General features: G+C 38.9%; 1 protein-coding gene across 4 annotated transcripts in view; it reads left to right on the forward strand.

Moving 5' to 3' along the window:
- The first annotated feature begins 2,773 nt into the window (after nucleotides 1-2,773).
- Nucleotides 2,774-11,407, forward strand: part of MRPL33 (mitochondrial ribosomal protein L33) — a 28,549-nt gene continuing 19,915 nt past the window's right edge. The window contains exons 1-4 of one of the 4 annotated variants that reach the window (XM_006910345.3): nucleotides 2,774-2,886; nucleotides 3,773-3,791; nucleotides 5,509-5,615; nucleotides 10,901-11,207. In XM_006910345.3, coding sequence (XP_006910407.1) covers nucleotides 2,865-2,886; nucleotides 3,773-3,791; nucleotides 5,509-5,615; nucleotides 10,901-10,950 — 198 coding nt within the window. In that variant the 5' untranslated portion in view covers nucleotides 2,774-2,864 and the 3' untranslated portion in view covers nucleotides 10,951-11,207. The other 3 variants (XM_015588236.2, XM_025045675.1, XM_025045676.1) reach the window with 3 other exon arrangements.

Raw genomic sequence — 11,407 nt, forward strand, 5'->3', positions numbered from 1 at the left:
GTTGTTGATAGTGCCTACTGGGTGATCTCCTTCCTGGACAAGGCTTCTGCATGGGCAGACAGTGTGGAAGGAAGTACATAATGAGAAGTATGACAGGAGACTCCAAGGCCCTGTGGGTAGGATTCTAGTTTGAAACCTCAAACTAGAATCCACAGCAATGGAACTGGAAAGCATAGAACTTTATTTTACATTGTGAGCTTCTGATACAGATTTCATTTGCATGATGATTCCATGGTTTTAAATAAAGCTTGAAATCCACTAAAATCTAGTCCAGTGGCTATGCATCAGATTGTGGCTCCTACATATCACCACCTACAAAAAGGAACCAGAGTATCTTGGAGAAATGGCTGACTTGGGAAAATTTGACCATCAAAAATAATGGCCATGGTTGAATTATAAAACAATGAATACAAAACCATTATAGTGATACTAAAAAAATGAAATTATAGAAAGGGGAAAAAACCTCTTTGTCACCATTGGAAGTGACTCATGCCAATTTCTTACTTGAATATTGGTAATTAAAGAGAAAAAAATAACATCCTGCCTTTTTAGGAAGAACAATAATGCAGCCTCAACTGATGATAGAAAGCTCTTCTTTACAGGAGAAAACTAGCTAATAAATGAAACAGGAATGATATAAGTTAGAAAAGAGCCATTGTGTACAGCAAATGTAATTACTGAGTCTAAAAAAATCATCGATGGATGCTAACCATGAGGAAAGGTAGTTGGGGAACAAGATATTTTCATATGTCAAAGTATTACCCCACATGAAACTGCAAAAAGAAAAAAAATCTAATTTTACAGTGGAGCGATCTAGAGGTCATCCAATTTAGCACTAACAATAGGACATCCTGACATTCTGGACCTCCTGATATGGAGCAGTATGAAGTTGAGAGCATCACCTATGATGTCTTCTTGTCAAAAATGTTTTAAGTAGAATCTACTCAAGCCTTTAGATTTGCCTTCCAATTTATGGGAGAATAAGCAAAACAACACCGTAAGAAAACAATCAGACAAATCCAGAATGTGGGACACTCCATAAGAAATTAGCTCAGTCTCTTTAAAAATTCAGTGTCGCTTAAAAAAATAAGTGAGGGCTTTTGTTTTAGATTTGAAAGAGATTAAAGATTTTTAACAACAAAGGTAATATATGAACCTTGACTGGATACTGCTTTTGAAGAAACCAGCTATAAAAGACGATTTGAATATAGTGTAGATATTAGGAAAATATTTTTTAAGGAATGAAAATAGTACATAGTGCAGTTATAATGATCTTATTTTTGAGAGATACATACTTAAATATTTAAAGGTGAAAGGTTGTTATGTTTGCAATTTATTTTCACACAGCTTAGCAAAAAAGACTAACTATATATTACATTTATATATATTTAAATTCACTATACATCAATTACATACAGAATGTTAACATGTGTTGAATTAGATATATGGTTTGTTTACTGTACAATCCCCTTTCAACTTTTTGTTTTATTTAAAATGATTCTTTATAGACAATTGGGACATACTGTATGGACTCTCAGCCCCGCCCTTGGCATCTGGGTCTTTTAAAGGACCACAGGTGACTGATGCACCCTCAGGGATGAAACCAATGCTGATCCAATGCTCACATTGAGAACGAAACTGAGGTCTAAAGAGTCGAAATCACTTTCCAAGGAGCAGAACAAAGACTAGATTCATGTTCCTAGGCCTCCAGTCCTGTGTTCTTTTCTTATAAGTCCTCTAAAGGAATTTCTTAGATAAGAAATCTTACCCTCTTGAATACCTGAAGCTCTCGTTTGCCAGCAGTTGAACTGCGTGAGATAAGGAAGGATTTGGGTATCTACAGAGTGACTCCGTGCTGGAGTCAGGTTATGGTAAGGCGAAGATAAATTATTAGAGGGAGGAAAAATTAGAGGTACTAAGGACAAGGATAGTCCTAATTTAAAATTTTTCTCTTTATTACTTTCAGTGAGGATAATCCATAAGAATCTTATTGTACATGTTTGTAAAATTTAACGTATTGATAAAATCACAGATTGGAAAAAATCTAAAAGTCCTGATTATTAGTTGGGAAAGAGGCTACCAATGAAGTCCCTGATGAAGGATCCCGAGGTTCCTTGCAGAGATTTGAAGAATTGAAGATGGCGAAGTGGTAGGTCCCAAAGTCTAGCGGGAAAGGCATGAGTTTGTGCAGTCAGAAAAGATCTGGGTTCTCTGCCACTTACTAGTTTGGGAACATTAAGTAAGGCGTGCGAGAGCTCTCAATCTCTGTTATTCGTTGCATATTGCCCTGCACTGTGCTAGATGCTTAGATACCGCAGTAAACTAGGTGCACAACGTTCTGCTCTTCTAGAAACCCAACATTTAATGAAGAAAATAGGGATATTCGAATGGGGTTCCTAACTCTGAAGGGACTGATATTAGATCTTAACCAGGTGGAGATGGAGTTGGGTCAGGGGAAGCAGAAGAAGGCACCATTTTAAGGTAACATGCAGGAGCCTGATAGCCTGGAGCGGCTGAGGAACACACACAGGTCCTGTGGCTTTAATGTAGGTGGTTGCGATTATTTAGTGAAGCACCTAACTATGAACCAGAAGTAGGAGTCAGTGCCTAGGGCGCGAATCCTCAGCACCGACAAGGCCTCTCTCCCAAAGGAAAGTGGACGCCACTATTTCCACTTCGAAAACAAAACACCTAACGTGTAAAGAACCCAGATAAGAAGCGGAGTTAGGACTGGAGGTTTACACTGGAGGGGCGTGGCTGCGGGCCGCTCCCGGACGTCCTCTTCCGGAATAGGCCTGTGCCCCGGAAGCAGTTGTTTGTTGCGGTTACTTTGGGCCTGTTACGGAGACTGCAGGGGTGTTGCCATGTTGCTGTCCGCGGTCTCCCGTGAGTGGGGTTGGAGGCGGCGGCAGGGCCTGCGGCGATGGGTGGAGGCCGTGACAGGCAGGCCCCGGGACGATGCAGGGCAAGGTTCCCGCGCCGGCCGGGAAGCTGCCGCAGCGGCCTTCCCAGGCCTTCAGGACTACAGCGTCCGGCATGCCCCGCGGCACGCGTCGCTGCGGGGCGAGTGGATCTTGGGGGTCTGCGGAAATAGTTCGGGATTCGGTTGTGGATCGCAGGGACTGTCGAGTGTGGTCAGCAGAGTGGGGCGCTTCCCTCGCCCTCGGTAGGGATGTGTCAGCAGAGTCACTGGACGTTCGAACTGGGAAAAACCTCAGAACTTCTAGTCCACTGGTATAGGACTCTAAAGATAAGGAAACGGCTTCCGAGAAGGGGCAGTGATTTACGTTAGGTCAAACAGCTGGGCTGTGAAAAGTGCTCTGACTCCCAAGACAGTGCTCTTCCCTGCACTAGGCTGCGTTCCCACTTAGATTTAGTTTCCTTCCTCCACCGGACGTGATGGTTGTTGCGGTTTGCATAGGTTAACCTGTCAAACGAGACTCGTACCAGTGCAAATATTTGCACCTTAGACGGGTAATGAGTGGAGCAGATAATACTCTAGAAAGATTTGAAAGGTAACCAGTCCATCTGAAAAGAGATTGCGCAAAGCTTTACGTCCAGAATTGTGTTGGGTCTCATTGGATCTTTTTAGCTTCTATAAAACCCTTAGGAGATATTTAATAGCTGGGGAATAGTTAATTAAGCGACAGTCCATGGTATATATACTTCATGACGTATATATTTTTGGTTATTAATGACATACGAACTTTGCGTAAGATAATAACATTGATATTTTTCTTTTCTCTTCCAACCTTTCCTTGCTACAAAAAAGTTGCCAAGAGCAAGTCAAAGTAAGTAAAAGTTTTTCTTTTTTAAAACTTGTTTATGCTAGATTCCTTAGTCTAGGTGCTGCTAGTACGTCCTTATGTTAAACTAAGCATTTGGCCTTGACTTTCTACAAGTTGGTTTGAGGACTACTTACTTGATGAATTATTTTGGCCCTAGAAACCCTTTTCAAAGAATATTTTTCCTTCTGCCCAACTGACCTACTTAAGTTAGCGTTCAAGTAATTTACTTAAGGAGCTTTTGCTGTCTTGTTCCTAAAGAAGCCATCAAGGTCCCTGTACTCTCCTTGGACTATCACCTTATTTCTTTTTCCAGACCAAGAGCCATTTGTCTGGAGCCCACTACAGCAATCTAGCAGAACAAGCTGAGATTTGATTGAACCGTAGAGCCTATTTTAATGAGTTTTGTAATCCTTTGCATTCATGGTATTGGCATTTCAAAAATAGCAAAGATTAAAGAATCCATGATGTATGAGAGAGATTATGAATACCAAACTAGTATCTTAAATTTTATAGACAGTAACTGAAGTAAGATGTGTGTGTGTGTGAAAAATAGGAAAATTCTACAGCAGACTTTGCTTACAACCCAAGACCCATCACAAATCTTTCAAACTAGGTTTTTTGGATTCAAGTTAATGAAAACATGTATATTGGTATCCCCCAATCTTTTATTGATTCATATAGCTTTTCTCACTGTCCAGTTATTTATGTTAGAATTTCCCACCTCTAGGTTCTGTGGGAATCTCTCATGTTTTTGATTTCTTTAGAGCTACTTCCTGCCGCTCATATTCTTTGTATCGTTCTTGTGACATTTGTCATTTATGTTTTGCCTTATAGACCTTCGGTACATAGCTCACTTTCTGTGCTATACTGTTAGTTCCTTGACAGCGCAGATACAGCCTTAGTAGAGTTTTGCATTTTCCATCTTGCTTTCCACAGAGTAAACACTTAATAGATTTTCGTTAAATCTTTTTGAGTGGATGACTAATTATTGTCTCTTAACAAATATTGTATGTCTCTTTTATGTATGAGTTACTGTGCTGGACACTGAAAGGGATGCAAAGATGTATATAATATATCTTACATGCTTCAAATTCTTTTTGGAATTAGATGAGAATAAAATAGCATGGTCCACATACAGAGGCAAGACACATGAAAAAGTAATAGTAGAAGGTATGAGAAGGTCCCGTGAGACAAAACATGAACTTTATGCATTAAAGGACTATAACTTAAAATAGGAATAGGAATAAGGTTTTGCATGTTAGCAATGTAAAAATTCCAATCTCTTAATTTCGTCCCTTCCTGATTTTACTCTTAATCCTCACTCATCCCTGGAAGATAAGGCTCTTATGAGACAGCCATCTTTATGATTTCCTGACCGGCTACTTATAGTTACTAATAACTTTTTTATTTTCCCCCCTCCTGACTTCTGTTCCTTCTGAGAGGTAGGTGTCTTGAGTCTTCCCACAACGTGGTTTGATTGTTCTTGTTAGGTCATTGGTTAGGTCATTACCAAGGCACTCTAATGGAACAAACCTTGGGATCAAAACCGCTGAAATTGTGATTTATGGAAGATGTAGGCTGTCTTAGAACTGAACCTTCTTGCGCCAAGTGATGTCCCACAACTAATACTGCTGTACAGGGCTCTCATAATGTGCCATCCCCTCATGACTGATTTTAGTTTATTTTTTTCAGTTTGTAACAGCTTAGTTTTAAATCCTAGGAATATTCTGGTGAAAATGATAAGCCAAGCCGGGACAGGTTACTCCTTTAACACTAAGAGAAGCCGACTGCGGGAGAAACTGACTCTACTGCATTACGATCCAGTGGGTAAGATTCAGAGAGGTTATTCCACAATAAATTCAAATGCTTTCCAGACTGATGCTGAATATCTGGCAGTTTTATGGCCCTTTTGACACTGTGACATTCATTCAGCAAGTATGTACTGAATGTTTACCGTGGTGCCACTTACTATGCCGGGTTCTGGGATATACCAAGACATAAGACAGGCCCAGGCCCTGCACTCTTGGCACTTAGAGTCTGATTTGGAAGGGAGAGAAAAAAAGTGACAAATTATGGTACGTGCCATGAGCAGGATGCTGAGATATAGGATAAAGTTGGGGGGAGGTGTATTTCAACTGTATCTTGTCCTTTAGATAGGGTAGATCAGGGAAAGTCTTCTAGTAGGAGATAGATAACCAAAGACCTGAAGGTGAGAAACCAGCCATGTAAAAAGAATAGGTGATCTTGTGTTCTGGAAACAGAGGAGTGTTTCGAGAGGGGGAGAGAACGTTCTCCTGGGATCATCTGTCAGTGGCAAGTAATTAGGTCCAGATTTGAGTCAGAGAATTATGGTGTCTATATATTAGTGCAGCGGGTAGCAAATTTCATTTTCTATTTTCTATCATCTGCTAAAATATCATAATAAATGGTAACTTTAAGTGGTCTCAGGAGATAGAAGTGTTCCCAAGGCCAGATTGCCTGCTCACAAATAATAGGCCAGCACCCGATTGCTCTTGGTGGAAATTTAGCCTGTTTTTGGATTTCTTAAGCAGATTTATGCAGAATAAACTAACAAATTATTTATTTTAAAACTTTGGGCCATTCTTTTTATTTTCTGCCCTTGCTTTTAAATAGTCCCTTTATAATTGCTTCTTAGTAAGGACTGTACTGGAGCTTCTGGGGTGGGGAATGCGGGAGAGTGGCATGCTCAGAGAGGGAATAGAAGCTCTGCTCCTTTTCCCCATATGTTGCCCGTGCATCATATCCACCTGCTGTTCCTGAGTTACGATCTCCAGGTAGATAGTGTCAGAATTGAGTTGAATTGTAAGACATCCACTTGGTGATCAGAATTGGATTTGGTACCAGGATCATATTTCCCCAAATTAATCCATTATATAATGAAAGACAGGCACTTAAACTCATAATCAACATTTTCATGAACTAAAAGCAAGAGCTCGTAGACTCTCACTTCTGGCCAAGATGGAGTAATAAGGGCTGAATTTACCTTCCTACCTGAAACGACGACTAAAAAAGGAAAATATAGGCAACAGAAGACAAGGATCCCCGAGAGAAAGGAAGCAAACTAGTGCTTGTGAATACCCAGACAAAATGGAAAATTGTCTTTGCTTTCCTACACAGTCTTCATGTCTTCAGATGCTATGAATCCATTATGACACAAGCACTGGTGCTCTCCAGGCAATCTGAATCCCATTCTATAGATGAGGAATCCGATGCTAAGGATCTTAAGGACAGACAGCCAAAATATGTAACAAAATAAAGATTCGAACTCTGGACTGTCTGACTCCAAAGCCTGGGTCCTGAACCACTCTATATAGGGACTGTTATTGAAAAATTTCAAAGGACCCTCTTCCTGCTTGATAGCCTGTGCCTTCTTGTAGTGTCCTTACTGGTGGAAGGGCAAGCAAGCTCAGTGGAGTTTCTTTAATAAGAGTATTAATCCCATTCATGAAGGCTCTACCCTCATTACCATAGCACCTCCCAGAAGATCCACCTCCGAATACCATCATCTTTGGGGATTGGGATTTCAACATATGAATTTTGGGTGATGGAGACACACGCATTCAGACCGTAGCAATATAATATTGGATTCGTGTGGTGTTATTCTCATTTCTTTGTATCAGTTGGTGAAAACTTGAAGTGGTGAACCTTACAAATACGGATATCTCAGATATACTGTGGTTTGGTTCTAGACCACTGAAATAAAGTGGATATTGTAATAAGGCGAATCACACAAATGTTTTGGTTTCTCAGTGCATGTAAAAGTTATGTTTATACTATACTATAGTATGTTGAGTTTACAGTAGCATTATGTCTAAAAAACACAATGTACATACCTTAATTTAAACTGCTTTATTGCTAAAAAAATGCTACCCATCATCTGAACATTCAGGGAATCCAGTCTTTTTGCTGGTGGAGAGTGTTACCTTCAATTTGTAAAAATACGATTACTGCGAAGTATAGTAAAGTAATGTGCAATAAAATGAGGTATGCCTATTTTTTTTTTTTTTAGCATTTTTAGCTCCTTTAGAGTTTTTTTAGGAACTTGTACATAATGTTGATTGAATAACCTCTATGATATTTTAAATATGAAAATGTATTGGAATTTTTATATTTAGTATGTAGGTACAGTTGGCCCTTTGTATCTGTGGGTTCCATATCTGTAGATTCAACCAACTTTGGATTGAAAATATTTGAAAAAAAAGATTACATCTTTGCTGACATGTACTTTGTAGTTAGGCCTGTGATGATTGTGTCTGTTACTGAACGTGTACATACTTTTTCCTGTCATTATTCCTTAAACAATACAGTATAACAGCTATTTGCATAGCATTTACATTGTATTAGGTATTATAAGTAATCCAGAGATGATTTAAAGTATATGGGTGGGATGTGTGTATGTTATATGCAAATACTATGCCATTTTATATAAGAGACTTGAGCATCTGTGAATTTGGTATCCGTGGGCTGATGGGGTGGTGGGATTGTGGGTGGTGGCGTCATGGTGTCCTGGAGCCAGTTCTCCATGGATATCAAGGAGAATCTGTATTAGGAACTAGTTATTTGTTAGATTGATTTTAAGTTTTGAGGTTGGGGAATGATACAGCCATAAACAGTTGTGACTATAAGCAGAAAGTGAGAGAAAAGAGTACAAATTTTAAATAGACGATTAGAACTTTCCTGATGAGGAATGGTCTGAGCCTTGACAGCACAACTTTGTCTTTTCTGAAGAAGAGAATGTTCTGGGACAAGCACACTGCTTGGCTTTCTGCCCTCTTACTGGATGCTCTGCAGGCTTGCGTGCTGTTGTTTGCCTTGGGGCCTGCCCATTGCTTAGGGTACCAAATAGCTTGCAGTTCTCTCAGCAAATTTTACTGCAATGAGTAAATGGTTAGTTTAAGGGTAGTGTTTTGTTATGTTAGTTTGTTTTATGAAAGAAATCAGGTAAGGAAACATAAAAATTCCCAATTATTTGAGCATTTCATGGTATACTTTATGGCTAGAACCAGCCTTTCTCCTTCCAAACTCCTTTTTCTCATATAAAACTAGATGGGAATTTCTGAGGAAGAAGGATTAAAGGCTGAGGCATAAGCTTTTTAAACTTTGTTAAATATATGAAGGTTTAATCATAAAGAAAATAAAAACTTGTCAGTTTTAATTCCTTGGATGACTAAACAAGACAATATAGACTTTAATTAAAGCAGAATAGATTTAGGTTGGATGTAGGGAGAAAGAACTTGACAGATTCATTCTTCTATGAATTAAGCAGCAAATATTTTGACAAAATTAATTTATGTTTATGATTGTGGATAGCAGTGTGTCGTTTCATCTCAACTAGCACGTATTGAGTGTTCCCTGTGTATCTGGCAAAAACCCTGTGAAGAAGATGGAGTTCCCCTCTCACAGGGAAAGAAACTGAAGGTAGGGTATTTTGAGAAATTTGCCCAAAGACTCGGAGCAGATAAATGGCGAATCCAACCTTTCTTACTCCAGGTCCCCTATTCTTTCTATTACATAGAGTCAAATTAATCTTCCCACTATTTTTTCTTACTCAGGACCTTCCCTTGTGGTCAGCCTAGCATTCAAAGCCATGAAGCCCCACTGTCATTCCTCCCTCTTGCCACCATTGCTCTACACCAGATGCCCAAGGACCCTTCTTACACTTTCGTAAGCTCCACATTTCCTGGAACAGTTCTGTGGACTTAAATATTCTTTGAATTGAGGGAATGAATGCAGTGAGTGAATCAAAATATTTTCATAAATGAAGCCTTGCATTACTAACCTTTGTCAGTTATTCCTGTTCAGGGTCATTTAAATAATCTCCTCATTGGTTACCACTGAGACAACTTCCTTTTTTTAATCCATCTTTTCAGTTCTATTTAGAAAAATATAGGGGAAATGTTTTTTGCAATGAACAATATTGGTTTTTTACTACCATTTAATAATGCTTTATAGTCCTCCTTGGACTTTGAAAGAGCATCAATCGTACTTATTTTTAATATTAGATGATTTGAAGTATATTAAAAATATCTCGATGTAATATGTATATTTTATTTTTATTACTATAGATAAATTCTGTTGACTGGTTAATGGTTCTTAAATCCAACTATGTAGACTTCCAGTCTCACTCTAGATCTGTTGAACTAGAATTAGGGTAGGGGTGGAGGTAAGAAGCAGGAATTTATTTTAGTTAGCTCCCTAGTCAATTCTTAATCATGGACAGTTTGGGAATCTCATATACAGAGTAAAAATACTGATTATAGAAGAAGAAAAAGCTGAAATCTCTTTGTATGGTAGGGAAGAGTTATTATTGTCATAGTCATTTGAGTTTCTGGATCTTCCTGAGTGCATTGTTTTTTGGGCAAAGAAGAGTTAGGTGGTGTATGGGGGTGGGGTGGGCGAGGGAGGAAGAGAAGGGAGTGGAGAGAGGGAGAGAGACAGGTGTGAAGTTAACAGCGTACTATAGGGCATATAGGAACTGTGAAAACCTTATTGCCTGGCGTCTAGTCTCCGATCTTTAATTGAGCAGTTGTCTGGTTCTGTTTCAGAGAACTGAACTCTCTTATGTTTATAATAATGAAATTGTGGTTATAATGTTAATTCTATTACCAAACTGGAAAATCTGTATTTGAGTGTACGAAACCATCTCTGGAAAGTACAAGGTTTAATGTGTATTTACTCTTTCAGCTGTTATTTCTTCTGTGGTCTGTTCAGTTCTTTTTCTGGAGTCCAGCTCCAGTCTGTCCTTGCTTACCTCCTACAAGAATGGATGATAACTGGGTGAAGACATTGAGTGTTTTCCATCTTTTGCCCATGATTTTCTTTTGTAATTTGAATATTTCACATTGGTTGAAATGTGACCTTGTAGGCTACCAACGGTGCTACTTATCGCCTGGTGGACCTTACCATTTTCTCCAGTCTTCTATGGCCTCTGGGATTGAGGAACTGACTTTTGCAAGTCAGCTCTATTCTCATGTCAAAGGAGAGTAAACTAAGAGAAAGGGGAAAGCTCATGGTCTGATATGTATTTTTATTAGAAAATGGTGATGATACTTTTTAGTTTTCTGCCATAATCCTTTTTCCTCCTCCTATAGTGAAAACAAAAGTCCTCTTCGTGGAACAGAAAAAAATACGCTCCCTCTAGACAATGGATTGAAAACGAATTTGATTTATAAATGAGAAGACTGAGGGCGGGATACTGATTCAGAAATTCTGCATCATGTAATAAAAGAAGAGGAAATGACATGGAATCACTGCCTCCTGTGATTTGAAGGCCATTGTGAAGGAAAACAATGCAGTGAAAGAAAGTTCTTCATATTAGGACATATATCATTGCATTACGTTTATTTATCTTTCTGGATATTTTTATAGCCCTTAATAAAAAATATTAAAATAGCCTGAGCTATTGTCTCTTAGTGATGTTTTCCCCCACTATTTGAAATTAAAACACAGCTACATTACTAAAAAATAACCATTGTTTCATGTAACGAAAACTTTCCATAATGAGACTTGGGCAGGAGTTTCCAGGCTGCTTCTCATTCAACTTCATAGAAAAGGTGGAGTCACACTCCAGAATGATCCCATGTAATAACGGAGATGGC

The sequence above is a fragment of the Pteropus alecto genome, unplaced genomic scaffold, assembly GCF_000325575.1.
Source record: "Pteropus alecto unplaced genomic scaffold, ASM32557v1 scaffold61, whole genome shotgun sequence".
In the NCBI taxonomy this organism is placed as follows: domain Eukaryota; kingdom Metazoa; phylum Chordata; class Mammalia; order Chiroptera; family Pteropodidae; genus Pteropus; species Pteropus alecto.